Source organism: Limanda limanda, chromosome 4 (assembly GCF_963576545.1).
Source record: "Limanda limanda chromosome 4, fLimLim1.1, whole genome shotgun sequence".
In the NCBI taxonomy this organism is placed as follows: domain Eukaryota; kingdom Metazoa; phylum Chordata; class Actinopteri; order Pleuronectiformes; family Pleuronectidae; genus Limanda; species Limanda limanda.
The window spans coordinates 6,470,387-6,492,773 of record NC_083639.1 but is presented as its reverse complement, the minus strand read 5'-3'; the positions used below and the strand labels follow the sequence as shown (position 1 = coordinate 6,492,773).

At 42.0% G+C, this 22,387-nt stretch overlaps 4 protein-coding genes across 4 annotated transcripts in view; 2 read left to right on the top strand and 2 right to left on the bottom strand.

Moving 5' to 3' along the window:
* iffo2b (intermediate filament family orphan 2b) overlaps positions 1-1,869 on the bottom strand; it is a 28,051-nt gene extending 26,182 nt beyond the window's left edge. The window contains exon 1 of the mRNA XM_061069248.1: positions 893-1,869. Within this exon, the coding sequence (XP_060925231.1) occupies positions 893-1,377 (485 nt within the window). The 5' untranslated portion in view covers positions 1,378-1,869. The remainder of the gene's footprint in view (positions 1-892) is intronic.
* A 1,817-nt stretch (positions 1,870-3,686) lies between these two features.
* Positions 3,687-6,156, top strand: mrto4 (MRT4 homolog, ribosome maturation factor). The gene is made up of 8 exons (XM_061069250.1): positions 3,687-3,756; positions 4,266-4,324; positions 4,434-4,537; positions 4,863-4,944; positions 5,035-5,102; positions 5,184-5,335; positions 5,426-5,502; positions 5,596-6,156. Exons 1-8 carry the CDS (start codon positions 3,729-3,731, stop codon positions 5,740-5,742), a joined length of 717 nt encoding a protein of 238 aa, XP_060925233.1. The 5' UTR covers positions 3,687-3,728; the 3' UTR covers positions 5,743-6,156.
* Positions 6,018-10,076, bottom strand: akr7a3 (aldo-keto reductase family 7, member A3 (aflatoxin aldehyde reductase)). Its single transcript, XM_061069249.1, has 7 exons — positions 9,631-10,076; positions 8,531-8,718; positions 8,283-8,387; positions 7,986-8,082; positions 7,432-7,531; positions 7,171-7,300; positions 6,018-6,455 (listed from the first exon to the last, which is right to left on the bottom strand). The coding sequence occupies exons 1-7, from the start codon at positions 9,923-9,925 to the stop codon at positions 6,294-6,296; spliced, it is 1,077 nt and encodes a 358-aa protein (XP_060925232.1). The 5' UTR covers positions 9,926-10,076; the 3' UTR covers positions 6,018-6,293.
* A 4,215-nt stretch (positions 10,077-14,291) lies between these two features.
* The window catches only part of megf6b (multiple EGF-like-domains 6b), a 58,339-nt gene continuing 50,243 nt past the window's right edge, over positions 14,292-22,387 (top strand). Inside the window, exons 1-3 of the mRNA XM_061069247.1 lie at positions 14,292-14,383; positions 15,788-15,922; positions 17,353-17,462. Coding sequence (XP_060925230.1) covers positions 14,292-14,383; positions 15,788-15,922; positions 17,353-17,462 — 337 coding nt within the window. The remainder of the gene's footprint in view (positions 14,384-15,787; positions 15,923-17,352; positions 17,463-22,387) is intronic.

The window sequence follows — 22,387 nt, the reverse complement described above, 5'->3', positions numbered from 1 at the left end:
AAAACACATAACCTCTTCTGAATCACTTTTTACCAACATGGTTTCCCAGAGCAAAAAGTGGACATCTTCAAATGGCTTGTTTTGTCCAACAAACAGTTCTAAACCCAGTTACATTCTACTTACACTGATATGAAACATATATTCATCACAATAAAGAAGCTGGAACCAGGAAATGGTGTTTAAAATGAGTTAACTGTTAATGAAAGACATAAAGATAAATTGAAAGTAGTTTCTGACTTAATCTAGAAATGTTTTCATCCCTAATGTGAGCTATTCCCTGTGTGGACTGTTTGTCCTTAAAAGCAGGGTTGTTTATGGTTTAAACCAGAAGGTTGGAGGCTCCAATCCCAGCCCATGCCCTTGTGTCCTCCTTGGGCAAGATGATGAACCCGCTCATGAGGTGGTGCTCATGGATGTTGAATGCACTTATTTTAAGACTCTTTGGAAAAAGCGTCAGATAAATGACATGTAATGTGATGTAATGATGTAGAATAACATCTTGGCTTATAATCTACACCACAGATACATTGTAAGTTTCAACCATTGAACTTCTGACTGTCATGTGCACTATAAAGAGGATTTAATGACTTGAAGGTATTCTAGACAGTGAAATGTCGTATTTGAGTTTCATTCTCATTCTGTGCATCTGAAGTGAGAGCAGTGATCCTAGGGGCCCACAGCCCATTGACAAAAAACAATGGAGGGTGACACTTCACTTTTTCAGGACCCTAAATCCTTGTTACACCACTTTGAATGATTGATGCTCACATTCATCAGGATATGTGTATGTAAGCCTGAAGTGTGTTGTGCTACAATGAAAACACACTCCAACTTCGGGGGGACTGCACACATGTACAACAACATACTTCACACACAGGTGTACTTCACTCACCTTCTCCTGTACTCGTCTCTCTCCCTCTTGACTTTGGCCAGCACGTTGTACAGAGCCCTGAGCTCCGGGGTGATGGTGTCTATCTGGACCCCGACTCCGTCCGGGTGCGTCCACGTCACCCCGGGCCCGTGCACGGTCTCGACCCGCTCCCCTTGCCTCCGGACGTGGGTGAAGCTCCACATGGTTCCCGGCAGCCTCGACTCGGGCCCGTCCGTCTGCACCGCGACCTCCCGGGTGTACAGGTGCCGGTACTTGGTCCTCTGCAGGGCTTGCTGCAGCTGGCCCTCCAGCAGCTTGTTCCTCCGCTCCAGTTCGTGCACCTTGGCCAGGAAGCATCGGAACCGCAGGTTGAGGGTCTTCAGCACGTGGATGTTGGACCCCAGGTCGTTCCGCAGGGCGCTGGTCGCCGCGCCCGACCCGGCTCCCGGGACGCTGCTGCTGCACACGGGGCCGGGCGGCGAGTCGGAGAAATACAGCGAGTTCATGCTGGCAACAAAACAACAACAACAACAACAACAACAAAACCCTGTAATCCAAAGTGAGGGCTCTGTCTGGTTTAGACGCAACAACAAAAACCTGTTGTGCTTTTTTTTATCTGTGCATAATCCTCCTTCCCAGTTTCTCCTCACAATGCAGATGCTGGGGCTGACTGGGCGGCTGGAGCCGGGCTGGCCATCGCTGACCCTGCTGGATGTTTACCCCGAGATACTGACATGGAAACCACCTCCTCCTCCTCCTTCTCCTCCTCACAAGCAAGCGTTCAACCCGGGGAGTCCTTCAGGAGGCACCGAGGGCATCATCTCCTGGAGCAGCCAGAGCTTTGACGCAGACCGCAGTAGGAGGCACCGGGACCGGCACTTGAGTCCGTCAGCCTCATCTCTGTGTCCGCAGGTCGCTGTGTGAGTTCATATAGCGAGTTTTAAGGTCCACCTTCTTCTCCTGCTGGTCCCCGGCTCACTGGGGCTCAGTCTGCTCCATGTGGTTCGCTGGGAGGCAGGTGGCAGGACCGCAGAGCCCGGCCTCTCGCTGCTGCTGCTGCTGCTGGGCGAGGATAATGTTGCAAAGTGCTAAACTGGGCTCTGTGCGCCAGGGGCCCCTCCCACGTCCCTCTCCTCCTCCCCCTGTTCTCCTCACCCTCTCTCACCCCGGGAGGGAGGCATCACATCCCGGCTGAAGACATCAACACAAGCCTGATTAATAGGATACAATAAAAACTGCAACAACAGCAAAGCCTCTCCAATTCATTCGGTTTTACGCATTGTCTTGAGGCTTGTCATTTTAAAGTGATGACGAGTTTTCCATGCAAAGATAATAACTACATATTCATTAATAAAAGTATTTTCTAGGGACTAAAAATATGATTATACTTTTCTATTTACTCAAAATGTATTCTCCTCAAGTCCATTATTATAGCTTTACCGTTATAGAGCCTATATATGTGTATATACTTTACTTTTTACTTTTTAATTTGTCATTTCCAATACTACTTTTTATTCTCCCTTTCTATTCTTTTATATTTTCATGTTTTTAACTTATCTTATGTGTGTTTTTTATATATTCAGGCTCAGGTCATTCTTCTCATTACAGTTGACATTTTCAAAACCTACTTCACAAATTATCTTAATATGTTATTCTAGCTTTGGGGCAAGATCTGGCCCAATAATTGTATTGTTTTATCTTTCTTTATCTTATTATATCCTATGTTAGGTTCAGTGTTTTGCCAAGGACACTTCGGCATGCAGATAGGGAAGAGTGGGGTATGAACCAGCAACCTTCTTGTTGGTGAACGAACACTCTACCAACTGGGCCATTTCTATATAATCATAGGAATACCTGTTCAGTCGCATCAGAAACTAAGAACAGGAAGAAGATGAACAAATTATTGTGTGTGTTTGTGTGTCTGTGTCATTCTATGCTGCTTTTGATACACATTTCAGAGAAAACCATGTATTTTCTACATTACTACATATATTTGATTCACTAATATTATTTTGTATTAATTAATTAAAAACATATTTTCTTTACTCATTTCTTTTTCACAAAGCTTTGTTGTAAGAAGCAGGGAAGTTATAACTATCCCAGTGCCACTTAAGGACATCCTTTGACAGGTTGACTATAACGTCACTCGCAGGGCAAAAGTGGCAACTGCACTTAATAACCAAGTAGACAAAAACATTCATATGCAGCTGAATGAATCTACAACTTTCCAACGTTACATAAACTCGAACCAGAGGCTCAGGGTCTACACGCAGCCAAGGACCTGACTTCACCTGCACACAGGTCTTTGTTAATCTGTTTCTCGTTGTGCCACATGCAAGTTATTGCTTTGGCTCAGGAGCCCTCTGGTGGGTCTAACCTATTACTTCAGACAGATGGCACATGTAAAACAAATGAGTAGAAGCAGGAAAAACACAAAAAATATGTTGCTCATAAGAACAATAATAATAATAATAATTGTACTTATTTATTTAAATATTATATGACTGTTTTGGCTCATCTTTGGTAGCTGGCAGGGCAAATTCAGTAAATTCAAAACCGGTATGGAAATAAAAATGTTTTTCCATATCTAGTTGTTCTGCATACTTCTCTGTTCTTCCCTTTCATTCTTTTCATTTTTTTTTCTGAGGCTACGTCAGTGTTGCTTCTAAAATGACAATTATCACCGTCCAGAGTGTTTTATCTCTGTATCACAAATAATCTGCCTCCAAAAAAAGTATTTATTTATTTTATTTTATTTTGACTCAGGCACCTCACGGTCAGAATCGCCGAGCAGAAACACTTGGGGTCCTTTTACTTCACGTGTGCGTCTGCTGCGCTGCCATCGTGAGAGGAAACCATGCCGAAGTCAAAGAGAGACAAGAAAAGTAAGAAACCCGTTCAGACTGGGACGCGGACCAACACATTTAGTGGGAAACCAAGTTAACTGGGTTTGTGTGTAACAGCGACAACAGAAAATGTATGAAAGCGAGGGAACAAGCTAACGTTAGCTTAGCTTACGAGGGAAATAGCGTTGGATTTACCCACCACACTGAAGCTAACTCCTGATTCACAGCCTTCCCTCATCTGAAACTGGGTTTTATCTGGTTTAGGGTCGACAAATCCAGGTTTAATCTTTATTATCTAGACGAGTTGTGATGCAGTCTGAGTTTGATCAAATAAGCTAAATCTCCCTTGTTTTTCCCATGATTTAAGTAAAGGTCTGCACACATCTGAAAGTGGGTTTCTTTAAACGTTAAGGCTTTAATCGGGATGTCTAACACCATCTTACAACAACAAATTATTTGAAAATTAACTTAACTTTCCACATGAGTTTTCAATTTAAAAAGTTATTGCTAACTTATTGTTCTTTCTTTATTCTCTCTCTCTCGCTCAGTTTCGTTAACGAAGACAGCCAAGAAGGGGCTAGAGTCAAAACAGAAACTCATCGAGGAGGTGAGTGTTCTCTGCTCTCATGTCAGCTCAGTTTACGTTGTGTTATGAGGAACTTGCTCAAGCTGTGAACACGATTCACACTGAACTATGCTCCTGTTCGTGTTTGTAGGTACGAAAATGTGTGGACATCTACAGCCACTTGTACATCTTCTCTGTGGCCAACATGAGGAATAACAAGCTGAAAGACATCAGGACAGCTTGGAAACACAGCAGGTAAACTGGCACATCAACCAACCGCTTGGTTTTTCATTTCAATGCAGATCAGGCATCTGTGTCATGGTTTGAAAACGGTGGCCTGGTGTCTTTGTTGGGGAGCTTTGTAAAGATCGTTTCTTCAGGATCATCTTGGAATTCCAAATTCTTATTAAACAGCTTGTGTTTAAAGCTGGGTACATAAAGTTAAGCTATATTGTCTTCTTCTGCTTTTTTCGTTTGTCTTGTGCAAACCTCCCAACTTCATTAAACCTCAACACCTAACACAGAAGTATCCCTTGAACAGGGGCCACAGGAAATGATTTAACTCTTCTCTCCATCCCAGATTCTTCTTCGGCAAAAACAAAGTCATGATGGTGGCCCTGGGTAAAGGCGTATCAGACGAATACAAAGATAATTTGCACAAGGTGCGTGAGATCTTTCAAGTCAGAAAATACCACGACAACCTCTTATCTGTTACATACGCTTGACTTTGTATTGCTCTTGATCATCTGTAGGTCAGCAGGTATCTACGGAGAGAAGTTGGTGTGCTGTTCACAAATAAGACAAAGGATGAGGTGCAAGAGTAAGTATCGCTGCACAGACCAACGGTTGCTGTGATAAATATTAATCGTAAATTTGCTGATGGACGTTCTTTCTTGATCAGGTATTTCAGTCATTTCAAAGAGATGGATTTTGCGCGAGCAGGCAACCCGGCACAGATGGACCTAACTCTGGATGAGGGACCCCTGGAGAAGTTTCCTCACTCGATGGAGCCCCAATTGAGGCAATTAGGACTCCCCACCGCTCTCAAGAAAGGCAAGATAAACAATATCGAGTGCAAAGATGAAACAGTCAAGTGTTTCTTATCCTTTTGATCTGTGACATATTCTTTTACTGTAATTCCAGGGGTGGTGACACTGCTGAAGGACCATGCAGTCTGTAAGGCGGGAGATGTGCTCACACCTGAGCAGGCTCGCATTCTGGTGAGTTCCTGACCGTCAAACTAAAGAAGTCATCCAGTGTTTCAAGTTACATTTGACTGAAAGTTCAACCTGGCTCCAATTCTTTTTCCACAGAAACTCTTCGGCATCGAAATGGCAGAATTCAAAGTACAGATCAAATGTATGTGGACCTCAGAAACAGGCGAGCTTCAGAACTTTGCTGATGACAAAGAGTCTATGCAGGAGGATGACGACGATGATGATGGTATTGATGCAGAATAAAATGTCTGCATCAGCAGGGATCCATACACGTTGTTTTTTGCTAACCTCAGCACCAAAAAGACGTTGATGTTGAAACCCTTCACCCTGACAGCCTGTGCTGTGTGTGGACTCTAGTCTTTGTCCTTCATTTACCCCAAACATGAATGGCTGTTCAGGAGATACTCACCACTGGAGTCAAGACTCAACAACCAAATTATCTGGAGGCCACTTGTCAAGATTTTGGAAACATACTGACAAAATGTCTTGCATTGCATTCAAGTACTCTGTCATTCAGCTAAAACAAACACTGTTTAATATGTTACGCCAACTCATTTTATGTGGAAGAAAACCATTTTTTTGATGTAAAATTGTATTTTTTATGTAACAGTTTAATTAAGGCAGAATCAAGAAAAGGTTATTTCTCCCTTAAAAACGATCTTGTCCTTTTTACATTTATACATCAAAAGTGACATTAATACACGTTGGTTTCTGATTGATTCAGTTAAAAAGAAATTAGAGCTTGTGAAATCATTAGAATGGGTGCTTTTGGCTCTGTGGTAAGACTAGGGTCTTCATCTGAAGTACTTTGGACACTCGTGGGCTGTGAGATTCCAGGCTTCATCGAAGGCAGCGACCACTCTCTCATCCAGAGGACCCTCCTCGGCAGCATCCAGGTTCTGCAGGAGCTGCTCCATGCTTGACATGCCAATGATGACTCCATCTCCAAGATCCCCCTGTGACCACAGATGATGGGAGATATGTTTAATTTCAAGGTTGCACACAGGATTTTCCAGCAAACCACCAATTCAGTCTTTGACTCTAGTTTTGAAGATAGATATACAATAATTGACCAGATACTTTTAGATGGTAAGTTGAATTTTAGCACAAGCCATAACTTGAAAGGTGTTATTAAGCTTACTGTGGGTGATTGCAGTTATCCACATACGTTTAAGTATTGACTATTTCTAAAAGATTTGCTGGAAATTAAATACAAATCAACCAACATATGACAAAAACTACAACAGGGCTTAAAATCCTTATGATGTAATAATAAAGTATGGTACAAAGGCTAGCATTCAATATGGGGTTATGCATTTAATGATTAACTTATATGCTAGATCCCTGGTTATTAATGTACTACTGAAAAAATGTGTTTGAATAATGAAAACTCATAAAAATGATAACAGATGTTTAGGTACAGTTAATTCCCTGTCATGCATTTAATGTGGGCGATGGCCTTTTGAGAATCTTGGCTCATCAGTCTGAATAGAATGTTAGTACATGACCTATTCAGTAATTGCATACAAAAATGTCTTGATTGAGAGTAAGATCGTTATCTTAATATGAAATTACTTACAATGATTTGAATTTTGATAATTTGCCAAAATTATAATCTCCCCAATATGAACAACTCACAGAACTAAATCCAGCCTCAGTAGCTAGAGTTACCTTCAGTTGGGAGTGGTGGTACATCCAGCGCATAGCAGCAGACGTCGGGGTGGGTTTTTCTGAGCCGTACACTGACTCCAACGTCTTTAGGACCAATCCGACGGCCTGGAAATTACTTTCCTTCCAGTATCTTGCACAGAAGAAGAGAGTCACTGTTACAGTCTGTGCTTTACCAACACACTGATGTGGAAACTGAAGAGTTCCGAACACAATTTATATGGCTTGTGTAAGAGTCTCAAAAACAAACTGCAGGTTGTTTACCTGTCTCTATATGCTGCCGCCCAGTTGTTACCAAAGAATCGTCCTGCAGGCTGGGAGCCGTCTTTGTCTTCGTAATGATACTTCCCTGTCAGAAGGCCACCTGGTCCAGGAGGGTCAGAGTTCAAGTTTACATTATCTGGGATACTTGTAATTATGTAGTCAGAGCTGTCACTCAAACAAAACCAAGGATGACAAACACAAAGTCTGACCTGATGGCCGTTCAGAGCTTATGACCGTTAATGGAATTCATACTGAGTTGAATATAAAATGTTTGTATCAAATTATACAGTAGAAATATGACATTTTTCAGGGTAAGAAAAAACTTTGACCTGCTGGTCACCAAAATAATAAAATGCATCATCTGGGGACTTCAAATACTTGTTCAGATGTTGCAGTCTGAAGAAACTATCCACAGATTCATGCATGACAAGTGTATTGTGACCTTAAATCATGGCGAAGCACGAGAGGAGACCTGTTTATTGCAACTCATGGGTATTTTCTTCTGAAGAAACTCTATGTTAGTTTCATCATAGGGAGAAAAAGATAAACAGCACCTGCCAGAGGATTGTACGCGTAGAATCTCATTCCGTAGTTTCTCAGACACGGCAGCAACTCAGTCTCCACCTGTCTGGTTGTGGCGTTGTACATCCCCTGTGAAGTGAATGAGTGTCTCAGTTAGAATGCAAATAAAAAGAGATAAAGAAAGTAAATATAGAAAGGGAACATCTACACAGCTCTACCCATTGAGGGATGCGACATGACGTACAGTATATTAACAGCTGATTTACTCTCAGGTGACACAACTGATGGGAGATATTACTACAGGGTCATTCTCAGAAGTGCCACAGTACCTGGTAAACAGTGGGCTGGATCCAGTTGTTGTGTCTGCAGATGGTCACGATTTCAGCCACTTCCCATGATGCATAGTTCGACAGTCCAAACTCCTTGAATTTTCCCTGAGTGTAACATTGAGTCACATGTAATGAATTCATGTGGAGTAGACAATAGTGTTGCAATGTGAAAGGTAAACTGATTTTATAATTTATACACAGCAGACAAAGACGTTTCTCATAGAAGATCAGGTCCCTGGTCTCTGTACCTCTTTGTGGAGCTCGTCACAGGCCCTCAGGGTGTCCTGGATGGGGGTTTGGTGGTCCGGGGCATGGAGGTAGAAGAGGTCCACACACTCGGCCTGCAGCCTCTGAAGGGAGGTTTCCAGCTGGGAGCGCACACTCTCTGGCATCAGCGTCTTCCCGTCCCAGGGGTTGGCCTTGGTCGCGATGCTTACTGTGACACAGAGGCAAAGAATAAAAGATTATGTATTTCAAAGTTCATCACAGAAAACAGATATATTGCTTCTTCAATACAAGCATACAACTGGTCTCAAACCATCACCAGAATAGTGAAAGTTTGATGATAAACCCTGACAGCATGCATAATGTTCAAGGTGATATAAGAGTTTTATTGCTTTATGAGTTTTTTCTGTGTGGGTTCACTTGAGTGCAACAATAATATCGGGAGTTAATGGCTTATGGAGCATGGGTGTACTTAACCAATAATTTCCTTTTTCTTATTTTTTCTTTGCACAAAATAGTATTTATTTGGGCCCGAGCACCGAACGGTGGGAGGCCCTATTGGAATTGTAAGGTTTTTACTATTATTATTTCCCTTTGGGGTGCTTTTTAAAAAAATGCTTTTATTTAAACTATTTTTATATATATATTTATTTATATATCTACAACGTAGCCCTTGTTTTAATGTTGTTGAAATCTGCAGCATTCATGTACATTTTTGACTTTCATGGCTCCTCCAAATATTCAAAGATCTATACTAGCATCATACTTAGTTACGATGAAATTGTAAGAAATCCATATGCTTGTGTAAAAATATACAGAAATACAATATGAAAGCAACAATATAAGCAGCTTTTTTCTTTATTTTTAGGTCAAATTTTGGGTAGAAAAAAGAAGTTAATAGATAACAACCAACAAAACAAAATATGCTTAATGATTACACTCATAACTCAGCTAGTTACCAGTGAAATGCCATGGTGATTAAACCAGCACACAGTGATAGTGAATATGAGCCTTTGGTAACAGGGGTCACTTGATGTTCCCAAAATTCTAAGCTGCAGCCCTCCTCAAATCTGCAGCTAGGTTTTTTAGGGTACACCTTCGGGACAGAACCGGGGGTCTCTACCTGTGTTTGGGAGCTTCATGCCGCCTATGACCGCCTCAGACTTCCCGTCCACGTACATGAAGGCTGTGTCCACATGCTTGTGTCCTCTGCCCAGGAACCTCTGCACCATGTCCAGGCTCTGCTCGGCGTCAGCTCGGCCGCCGAACGCCATCGTCCCCAGTAAGGACGCGGGCCGCTTCGCTTGAGTCGCCATGTTCCTTCTTCCAGACACGAACCTCAGTGAAAGCACCGGCGAGTCTCTGATAAGGAGGATCTGTCTGATCTGTCGCGCTCCTCCGGATATTGTCCACCTCATGATCCCCGGCGAGCGACGCGAGGTCAAAGGTCGCGGAGGAGGAGGTTGATTAGGGAGCGTCGTGAAGTTACTGAACCACTTTAAAACGCAACGAGTGCAGTAAAATCTGATGGTTAACGGGGCTTGTTATCTCTGCTGTTGCTCAGCCAGAGCAAAGTTCATAATCTCCAACTACTTCCGGTTTTGTTTAGACCCACGTGTTAATGTTTACATAAGTCTCTTCGTTTCATCATGTGTAGGTGACTTGTCAAATGCCTAGTACGTTGACAGTGCACTTCTCCTTTATTACCACAAGGTGCCAGCAAATCCCTACCTTTGACTAATCATGCTACCAATACCAAAGTCTCTCCTGCCTCAAGCAAGGATAAGATAAAACTGCATTGATCCACAATAGAGGCTAGAGGTTTACAAATGTAAATGCTGAGTAAGTACATTATACATTATATATTGTTTGTATTGTAATGTTATAAAGTAAAGTGCAGTGGCACAGGATGATTGCACAAGTAAATGTAAATATAAGCACATATTTTGGTGTGCAGATGACACAAGTCTGCAAAAGGTAATGTCCTGGTAGAAATAGTACAAATACTATGAGAAGAGTGACATGAGAAAATAAACTACTGCAGTAGTTTACTTAATAAAGAGCTCAGCCATGCAGACGTGATGAGGTTAATATTCAGATTATAAAAGGGCAGGATGATCTAGTATCATCAACAAGAAGTTTATTTTTATTACCTGCAAACTTAATTTTTTATATTTTTCCAAGGAAAATGGTTCAAGACACACACTTAAATAAATGCTAACTATTAACAATCTAATAAACCTAGTATGATATGACCTTTGCCAGCCAAATGAGGAAATCAGACTCAGGAGTATAACATAGAGTGCAGTTACATAGATAAAATACAAACATAAGCACAAAACAAGTTTTTAAAAAGAAGTCTAACAAAGAGACAACTATTCCGGTGCCTTCACAGCCAATGAATCCAATGTGTATAATGCTTAATAAACAGGTCATTATGGATGCCAGGATTCTCTGCAATTTCTACAGGTGCACCAAAGTATCCTGACTGGCTGCATCACCGCCTGGTAAGTCAGCTGCACCACCCTGAACCGTAACGCTTTACAGAGCTTAGTGAAGTCTGCACAGCACATCACCAGGATGGAGTTGCCATCCATGGACGACCTCTACACCCAGCGGTTTAGGAAGAAGACCAACCGGATCATTAAAGACCCTTATCACCCAAGCTATAAACTGTTTTGCCTGCTGCCATCTGGCCGACGGTACCTCAGCATCCGGGCCCGCACCACCAGGCTCAGAGACAGTTTCATCCCCCAGGCCACAAGACTTTTAAACTCCTCCAATCTGCAATAACTCCACTAAACAGCAACTTAGCATATTTGCACTATTGCACATAATTGCACTATTGTTTTTTCTTCAGGTGTATATATATATATTTTATTCTCTATTTTAAATTTTTGATATTCTGTTTTGTATTATTTTATTCAATATTTTGTTTGCTTGTAAATATTCTGAGCATTGCTATAAGAGAGCCTGTGACCCAAGCATTTAATTTCACTGCTTAATGTAATTGTTGTGCATTTGACTATAAACTCTTGAAACATTTACTGTCTAGTAGATCTTTACTCCTGCGCCTCCCAACAGGTGGACAGTCATGGATATTCTGTGAGTGTTTCCCGGCTCAGAAATCAACAAACAAAGAAATGTGATCACTGCATATAACTCACTGAACTTGATGCACTGCAAGTGAATCTACATACCAGCATCTGCCGTCAAGCCAGCGGACACTCATGTCTCTGTGGTCAAATCAGCCGACACAAGAAATTATACTGCGCGCGTATACCGACATGTATGGTAAACGCATCCAAAGCGTTTTTTCAAAATAAACTGTTGACATGGAGCATATAAAAAATGCATAATTGAAAAGGAAATGGATTGGATTATATTCACAAGAAGTATATATCATCTCATGTGTCATTTTTATGAAAAGTATTTTGACTGTATCAATTTTACAAAATAAAAGTCACACATTTTAGCTTCAAGTAGCTAATTTCTGGATATTTCAAAGTACTGTAAAAACACTTTGATCAATAATGCCAGAGAGAGACTGAGATATGCCTGTGTTCAGGACCTCTCAAATTATCAATGTACTGAATATCAAACATATTTACTGTATAGATTAAGAGATTTCTCAAAGTAAAGTCCAACATGTGTACAATCAAATCAGTTCATTTCTGGATATTTCAAAAATTCTATAAAAACACTATGCTCAAAAAGTTCATAGAGAGACTGATATGCCTGTGTTCAGGAACTCTCTGACTACCTACATAATGAATATCAAACATATTTACTGTATAGATTAAGAGATTTCTCAAAGTAAAGTCCAACATGTGTACAATCAAATCAGTTCATTTCTGGATATTTCAAAGTAATATAAAAACATTTTGCTCAATAAGTTCAGAGAGAGACTGATATGCCTGTGGTCAGGACCTCTCTGACTATCTACATACTGATTATCAAACATTTTTACCGTATAGATTAAGAGATTTTTCAAAGTAAAGTCCAACATGTGTACAATCAAATCAGTTCATTTCTGGATAAAGTGTTTTTACAGTACTTTGACGTATCCAGAAATTACACTGAAGTATAAAAATGTGTGATTTTTATTTTGTAAAATCTCATAATTGATATTGGTAAAATGCTATTCATAAAAATGACACAGGTAAGACAATATATACTTCTTGTGGATTTAATCGAAGAAATTATTTTTCAACTATGAATTTTCTATAGGCTCCATGTCAACAGTTTATTTTTAAAACCGGATGTAGGCCCACATGTGTTCTTCCTCTAACTTCGAGTACTCCGTTGCCTTCCCCTTTCTGGGCGGATTGGATGCGTTTACCATAAGTGTCAGTATATGCGCGCAGTAGGATTTCTGTGTCGGCTGATTTGACCACAGAGATGCGGGTGTCGGCTGGCTTGACCGCAGCAGGCAGCAACACATCTTGTGTCTGAGAGGCCCTGGTCTAATTCAAACAACGTGCCGTGTCGCCTCCTCCCTCGCAGGGTGCACGGACGGCGGTGACCCGGGACTCCGCGGGGTCACGGACACACAACATGAGCAGCAATGAACGCTTTGTGTCGAGGAGCAGCGGTAGCGGGTGCTGGCGGCTGACCTTTTGACCCCACCATCAGCTGTTTGCCCTGCAGAGTGACCGTGTAGCTGCTTCAGACCCCTGCACCCCCAACCCCTCCACCCCCCGCTTCCACCACAAACATACTCTGGCCATTTCTACATCACTTCTAGATGGTCCCACACCGACCAGGAGCAGTTGGAATATCGACCTCTGTGCGTCAGGGCGCGCAGAAATAGTCCAGTGCGCACAGCTTTAAATCGTCTTCTCCTCATTACTTGCTCACTGAAAATTACTTGCTCAAATCTAAAAATTAGTACAAAAATCATTAAGTTCTCAAAAGGCACTTCTGGCAAGAATGAGTGTTATAATATGGGAAATATATTTAAGTGTGTATTTACAGAAGTCAGTATTTATGATTGAAAATCAACAATTACTATATATTATATCACCTCAATATGAACAGCTAAGTACCACTTCAGATTGTCCAAAACATTTCCTTGTTCTGTCATTCTCATATTCATACAGACGACATTGGTCTTCAAATATATAACAGGCTATCTACATTTAATTTTAAAATACAATATTATTAAGTTAGAGGGGATATCACCACATAAGACATCTCTTGAGCGTCTATGATAGACCATAATGAGATAATGAAACCTTATCTTGCGTTTTTATCTAGGTTGCGTAAAGTGATATTTTTTTTATGTTCAAATTATGTTCAAATGAAAACTCTTGTCAGTTTGTCAGTGCGCTTTGCAGACTGTGGAGAATGTCTCAAGTGAGTTTCAGAAGCTTTGAATAATAATAATAGAGACCCCCCTTTCGGTGTCCTCCCCTCCAATCCCCCCCACCCCCCACCCCCCCTCCATCATTACCAAGTCAATGGAGGGAGGCTGGGTGCGCGCAGCCGCCACCAAGCGAGTCTTTGCCCCGTAAATAAATCCGACATCTGCCGGGAAGAGAGGTGAGCTGCAGTTTTCAGTCAGCGTCACACACACCCGTACCGGCACAGAGCGAGATTACGCACCGCCTGCGATGGCTGTGTCATCTTTAGTCCCTGTTGCTCATTTCCACGCGGAAGATATTTTCGTTTAAGTTCATTCAAGACCGTTTGGATGAATTTTTCAGTCCATTAGAGGATTTTTACCCTTGACTGAGTTCATGATTTTTTTTTAAAACTTGAGTCTTATTCAAGAAGAGGAAAATGGATGGGGTTATCTTTTCTTTTTTCCTAATATTTATCCAAGAGGCGCACACTCTGCGTTATGGCACCGCCAAAGACCTGCAACCATATATGTGAGTAACCTTCTTTCATCTGATTTCTAACTAAATAATTGACTCTTTCTTCAGAGGATGTTTTTGTTCCAACTCTACCGAGGTGTTTTTACAGCCTCACGTTTCCTTTTGAAGCTCGAACATGAGAAAACTGCTGATTCACCTGCACATGCACAAACTTGTGCCAAAGTCTCAACCAGAGGCAGAAAACATGCTTGTATGTTTTTACATGTTTCAGAGAAATCAAAGAGCAGCTGGTTCACAGATCTGTTCTGTAAATTTAAATCTGCTGTTGTGCGTCAACTTTCACAATGTTTTCTACAACGCATAACATCAGCTGGATATACATGATTATATATTGTGGATGTGCATTGCATTCCTAACTCTGTCAGAGGCTGTGAGTTTTCTCTAAGCCACGCGCCCGTTAATTATAGCAGGTATTCAACCCCCCAAAATAATAAATACACAGCTTTAAATTACGTGAGAAGAGCTTCTCTGCTGTGCCACTAAGGTCTTTCATATGCAATTATGCATACAGGTGGTGGGGACAGTGATTACTATTGTTTATGAAATGAGCAGCTGCATGTTGTCTTAAGATTCCTACTGATCTCCATACGTTTCCTGTCCGTCCTTGGAGATTTACCAGGGGAGTAAACGTTTCAGAGTCCTCAGTCTGTCCAGCAGTGTGAAGACATCAGTGGCACCTCACAGAGACAGACTTTGTTTAAAAAGGGCAAAACATCACAGCTAGACAGCTCATCGTATTTTACCTCGGGGTGAAAATGTTAACTGTCTCCTCTTTCTGCTGACGCTCAGTCTCATATATGTACATTCAAGTGGAAAAGTTTATCTTCTACTGTATTTCCTGTGAAAACAGTTTCACCTGAATTATTATATTTTTTTTTTGCTGTGATTGAAAAATAATGACTTGAACGGAAGTAGTAACTGTTTACAGAGGTTGCACTTCATATGTGTTTGTGTCCTGGCAAACCTGGCTCCCATCTAAAACACATTTTCACTTGTCTGGGTATAATTTCTTTTGTTCTTGCCTTTTTGTTTATCTTGTTTTGCTTTCATGTCCTGAGAGACTTCCTGGTAACACATTTCATGAGATTATTTAGTTTAAGTCGAACTACAGGCACTAACTTGTGCTGAGCGCTCAGAGGGGTGATGTCTGGGGAATTATCCTAAAGTCTTTAAAAATACCAAAACCAGACAGTAAGAGCAACCTTGCACCTGAACACAGGTAATGCCCCTCACAGGCTTCAGGTCAGAGCTGAAAACCCTCAAGCTTCCCCTGTCTATCTTTACATGCCCCATATCTTGCAGTGCTCATAAATTCTCTCCCTGCCATGTGTTCATCTGTAAAAACAACGCAGAGCATTTTGACATGTTAAGTATTTTTACAACTGCTTTTCATTGCAGGCCCAACGTGTGCGTGGAGAGGGAGGTGACACTGGTCGCCCAGAGGCAGCCGTGTGTGCAGGCCTTCACACGCATGGTTAAAGTGTGGAAGCAAGGCTGTTTGGGGCAGTCCTGGTGCATGGGGTACGAGAGGAGGTGAGTAATACATCTCGCCTCTAGACGGTCTACTCCACCCTTTCAAATCCTTTGGCTCGGCTCCTACTGCAAACACTCCCAACGTCACCTGCAGTGGATGTCATGCTGCCTTGACTAATCTCCGGCTACAACAAAGCATTAATTAATGGTTTTGTGTGATTTGCAAGAGTCAAGCAACCGAAAGGATTCATCACAGAGGGCAGTATCAGACGGGATGAGCTGCGACGCCTTGATCTCCTCCTTCCTCTCCCCTCTTCATCTCGCTCACTCTTGTTCTGTAATCACCGCTTTAAACCTCTCATATCAGTTTAAGTGCAAGGTGTAGCCCCACTTCACCCAAGTTACCATCTATTTAACGCGCAGTCAATCCTGCAGCCAACATTCCTTTGAAGCAGGGTCTTAATGCTAACACTTTAGCCTGTCTCTCTGAGTCAGTGTGAGGAGTCGGCCGCTCACACTCGCTTTCTGCGCGTTATTTACCGTGTTACCAAGTCAGACCCGACTTTGAAGGCAGCCAAGGCCACAATTACTCGCTGTAAACGGAATGCGTTCCCACAATGTGTAATAAGCACGGAGCAAAGAGAGGGGTCTCAAAGTACAGGGAGAGGCACCGTTCTGTGATGTAGTCGAACGTGTCACACTCGAAAAACGGTGTCCTAGAGTCTGGGGAAATGTTTGCTAAACAATATGCTGCACGTTGCTTTAAGGCTGCAAGCTTTTAGACAGGTTGCATGTTTATTTTTCATGATGGAAAAACTAAGAATGAATGCACCAAATATTAATAGAACCCTAATGCTTATGTATGTAGGGTCACCGACTGTATATGAAGATGTCTCCAATTCATCCAATTTAGAAATGAAGCTAAAATATCGTTGTAAATAACGCTGCCATCTTGCGACTTTGGAGTCTGTGCAGAAGGGATTGGGGGATGGAGCCGCAGTGTCAAGTCTCTGTCAATGCACACGCTCAACCAATCATGAGGCAATCTCAGCTGTCAATCATCACATTTCTTCCCAATTCTTATGGCATCAAATAACTAAATAAAATCAAACTTACCAGAACAACAAACACTTATACCTGAACTACCTGAAATGTCAGAAAAAAAAACACAAAAAAATCTGACATGTGCTTTGAATTTTTAGTTTGTCAATGTCCCATTAATAACCTGGAGGAGGTGGGATTTATGACTTATAGTGCCGGCAGCCACCAGGTGGCGATCAAGACACTCTGGCTTCACTTTTGGGAAGCTGTCATGGCCTCCATCTTTATTTAAAGTCGATGAGTCTCACTCACTCACACGCCACTGTTTTACAGTTGAATACCACAGCTCTCTATTGTGGCTTCTGCTCTTGATTAGGTACTAGATTGGATTTACATTTGCCACTTGGGAAAGTTTGAAAGTTTTAACTCAATATTTGTCATTTGAACAGGACGGCATACTACACGGCATACAGACAAGTGTACAGACAGGATTATGACACTGTGTACAAGTGTTGCCCTGGATGGTCTCAGCTTAATGGAGATGCGGGTTGTCTTTACCGTAAGTATCATTGTTCCTTATATTTTTTTATAACTTTATCATATCTTTTATTGATTATGACCCTTTGATGTGAAAGAGAGAGAACATGGAGGTAGGTATGTTTGATAAGAAGTAACGTGTCACCTGTTCTCATGTGGTTTCCATAGCCTTTGAGGACGCTAATGCGGAAGGGTCTGAAATCTGTATTCTCTCAAATGAGCAGCAGAGGATGATTCCAACTGTTGCAAAAAGAAGTGTATGAGAAAAAGATCTGACTTCTCACTTGATTTCAATATGGTAAAGCATGGTATGTCTTTGGGGGTGGTCACTGTGTGATTGACAGATAGTACCTTACAATGGGTGCAGATTACAGGTGTAGGTGAGTGCTCTTCCAAAAATGGCGCCGGACAAAAGGCCAATCTCGAGGCTTCAGAACGGCAGCTCATAAACCAATGTGTGACATCATGGTGGGTTTCCACTTGATTTTTTATATTCCCACATGGTTTGAATGTGGATGCTGGGAGAATAATCCTCCAGTGGTGAAAGTGTTGACGTGTGAACACTCTCCCTCAAATTAGATTTGCATCAACAGTTGAATGTGAGTGAGGTCATGGCTCTGCAGCATGGATAGAGCATGGTCAGGGCAGATGTCATTTTAAATCTCGCAGCACAGCTCATAATGTTGCAGCATGTTTCAATCTTGGCTCTCGTCTAAACAGTTATGCCACTCTCCTCATGCGGAGGTGTGACATTGGAAGTGCAGGTCAGAGGATTCCATTATGGCAGACAGGGGCGTTTCTAGGATTGAAAGAAAGGGGGGGCTTAGCCCCTAAGGATGTTGAATGTTTGCGCGCACAGCGCGCGCCAATTTTTTTTGGGCTCATTTGGGGCTGCGGATATCCATTGTTTTAGACAGTTCATAGATTGGTTCAATCAGAAAGACTGTGATTTTTCTCAGTATAAGATAACAGAAGAGACAGCATTTCAGGGTTATTGTGAAATTTGACAACACAAATATGAACTTTTCTCAAATAGAGAGAAATCATTTTCCTGCTTGTAAAGGAAAGACGGATATACTTGTTTTGACTAGGGCGGAGCTGTCACCTCTGCTAAAGAATCTTCTTATATCCATCTGGTCAATGAATTGGATGATATACCGGTACAATAGCGTTATGAGGGACACTATGACATTTAGTTTTAAATAGCATTAACTGATTAAAAACATCAACATTCTATAGGCACTGATATTATTGTTTTAAAATACTAGAGATAGATATTAATGCAAAGAATAGAGAGCTGTCGATAGTTATTTCTTACATTTCAAATTTGCAAACAAAATAGCTAGCTAGCTAGCTAAGTGTTAACATAGCTCATTACAATATTCCCTTTCATTTGCCTCAAGTAAACCTAAATTTAAGCAGGTAACAATCGTTAACAACTACAGATAGCCACATACTGTAACTACCTGTACTTACAATTTCAGTCCGTGCATCATTTACTATGAGCTAAACTCCTTGGCTGTAATCCTGCTGTATTGATGAGAGACGTTACTTGACAGAGTGAGAAAGCCAGCGCAGCAGCGATGCAGACTCCCCAAGGTCCTAGTGCCCGTTCTTTTATCGTTAAGTATGATGAGAGGCTATTGGATTGTAATTTGAAGGGGGAGAAAACATACAAACCAGAAACGCACTCACATATATAGCATGTTAGCGTAATAAATAACTTGTCCATGTGTAAAACAATAGTTTTTTTATTTTTTTAATCCCAATAATTATTTGGGGGGGCTGAACAACATTTTAGGGGGGCTTCAGCCCCCCTAAAACAGGCCTAACGACGCCCCTGATGGCAGATATGGCAAACAGTCCAGTGTCTACTCCAACCAATCACAGTGAAGCCCCCAAAACAATACCCATCAGCGGAGACCACCTGCTGATCTGCATCAAAAGAACAAAGAGAAACTAAAGTGAATCCTCTCACCGTAAATCTGACCCACTAGTCCTTGTTTGGACAAGTATTTCTGCTGGACACACTGAAGCAGCCAGGAGCTCATCCCTCTTGTGGATAAGCTTAGCTTCACACCACTGAGACCAAGAAGCCTCCTTTGATGGGATTTTACAGCCAGTGATCCAGATTGCATAGCCTGCATACCATAGACAGACCCATGGGAAAGGCTTCCTGTAAACTGTTTGTCCCCTGTCCGGTTGACTGACAAGTGAGTTCCCACTTCCCTGCCCTCTGTGCCCTGCCTGAAAACACTGTCTGAGCCTAATGCTCAGCTCTCACACCCCCAGAGCAGACACACTGTGGGGCAGCTCTCGGATGGGATGTGGCCGAGCCGGGGAACAGGGGAAGATCTCCTGGATGCGCCTGTCATCAGTGTCTTATTATGGCATCAGTGCTCTCTTCAAAGCCACCTTTGTGTCCGGGGAGAAGGTTACAGTATTAAATTATACGAGAAACCATTGCCCCGTCTACCTTTCACTGGGTCTGGTTTGTTTTAAAACACTCGTAAAGAAACGTCTTAAAGAGACATCCTTCAGGACAGTGTCTCCCCTCACTTGAAGTAGACGGCGGGGTTTTGTTTCACCTTTTGGCGTGACAATGGCTGCTCTCTTCGACATGAGGCAGGGCTTTTATCTCTGTAACCAAAGAAGCTGCCGCACATTGAGATGGGACAAACTAATCGCCCTTTTCTCCGAGCCATTGAACCCGGATAAAAGGAAGCTCACGCCACAATCCTCCCTCTCCCACTCCTGCGCACTTTGCTATGCGCTATCTGTACTGTACCTCAGTCAACACGGTATAATCTGCGGAGGCAGTTTTCAACAGAGGCTCCAACATTCAAATGGAAAGAAATCTGCTCTGCAAAAATCTGCAGCTTTGAGCAAATCCCCCGAAAAACCCTCAAATGAGAGGAAGATGGGAATGCTTTTTGTTGAGATAGTGATTTAGTGTCTGGCACTAAACTTCCTTCTCTCTCTCTGTCTCTCTCTCTCTCTCTCTCGCTGTGTGTGTTCCCTAATAAAACGTCAGTGTAAGGTAATTAGGTTAACGACCTGTGGGTATTGTGAGGGATTAGAGTGGAACTGAGGGTCTAATCATGGTGCAGATGCAGCACACAGTGGCTGAGAAGTGACAGGTTGAATAGTTTGTCATTCCTTCACTTCAGTTGTTTATTTTGTTCCATTGTGCAGATGTTGACATCCTCCCCGAAATTTCTTGTGCTCTCCAGCATTTCCTTCTTGGCACAATTAGTCACATATTTAGAGAATATACCACAGCAGAGCAAACGTCTGCTTATTTTAACATTTTATTCCGTTATGCTGACCCCCTCCCAATTGTTTTCCATATCTTTCTGTTTCAGGCTACTATCATTTAATTATGATGGTCTGTGAGTTTTCCAGTTACACAATGGCATTGATTTAGAACAGCTTGCAAATACCTTATAAATATATAAAAAAATATATTTGGAGTTTTTGTTTTCCAATTTTTAATGTTTTCCAGCATCATTAAACAAAGAATAAAGCTCATCTGGGGGAGTCAGACTAAAGCCATTGCAGTTCTTTCACAAAATAAGCTTGGATTCGTGCAGAAATTAAAATGAATGCTGCATTCCCTTTTTATTTTCATTTACTTTTCATTAATCAATCAATCAGCCAATTTCATTCTTGATTAATCATTTAGTCGATAGAATGTCATCAAAGTTCAAGGGTGATGTCTTCAAATTTTCAAAATGATATTTGAATCAACAAAGTAGTTAAACATTTATTATCTGTCCTATTTAAGATCTGATGATCTAGATCTATTCAATAGTTTAAAATGTCTTCGGAGTCAGTGAGGAGACTTGTGGAGGCAGAATGGATCGTCTGAACCCCCCCCCCCCCCAAGTTCAGCTGAGGAGACTTTTGTGTGTTTTGAAAAGAATCCAATTGGCTCGATGACTATCTCGTCCTCCTGAAGGTGAAGAGCTCTCGACTGTGGTGGCGACTTCCTCCACTTAACTGTTTCGAGGGCCACTCAATCAACGAGTTAAACCTTTTTACTCCGGCCAGTAGCCACGGGCCGGGTGAGGATGGATGGGGTTAGCCCCGGCTAAAGTGGAAACAAGCAGTTATGTTGATTGACGGCAACAATAAGCTTTGTGACAGGGGCTGAAGAGCAGCGACAATGGCTTTTCCAGTTTGTTGTCCTCGTTAACTGCTCAATGGGAACTGGCCTCCTTTTGTGGCGGGGACCAGGCGGGTGAAGGTACATGTGAAATAGGCTCAGTAGCCAGGAAAGAGGAAATGGTCTTCTGTCCATGGGTGGTCTTTGTGTGTGTGTGTGTGTGTGTGTGTGTGTGTGTGTGTGTGTGTGTGTGTGTGTGTGTGTGGTGTGTGTGGTGTGTGTGTGTGTGTGTCTGTGCGTGTCTGTGTGTGTCTGTGTGTGTGTGTCATGGAACACAGCATCAACTATTGTGTCAGCAGTGATGGGGGCCGCATCGTGCACAGCTGAACACAAATAGACAGGGACCCAGATCCATAGAAAGTAGCAGACAGAAATCACCCAACTTAACATAACATGGAGAATTACACCCAAACACAATTTGTATAATTTAAATAGTTTGTTCCCTGTTCATACGGCTCCTGGTTACACTGACATGGTCCTTTTGATCTAGTGAGTAATGTGCAGGAAGGAAATAAGGTCAGTGGAGTATACCCAAAACAAAACCAACGCATTTTTTAAGAGTGTGTGGAATAGCTGTCAAATATCAGGTGGAGAGCAATTACAGTGTTACTCAGCAAACTGAGGACTGTTTATTGCTGTAAATGCTAAGTGTAAGATCTTGTTATGGGAGGTGATTGTGGAATTGCACATTCCTTAGTGTGAGAGTCCAAAGCAAACATGATTCTCATAGTCCTCAGACAGAGGCCCAAAGAAATTGAACGACTGCTGTTGAATAATAC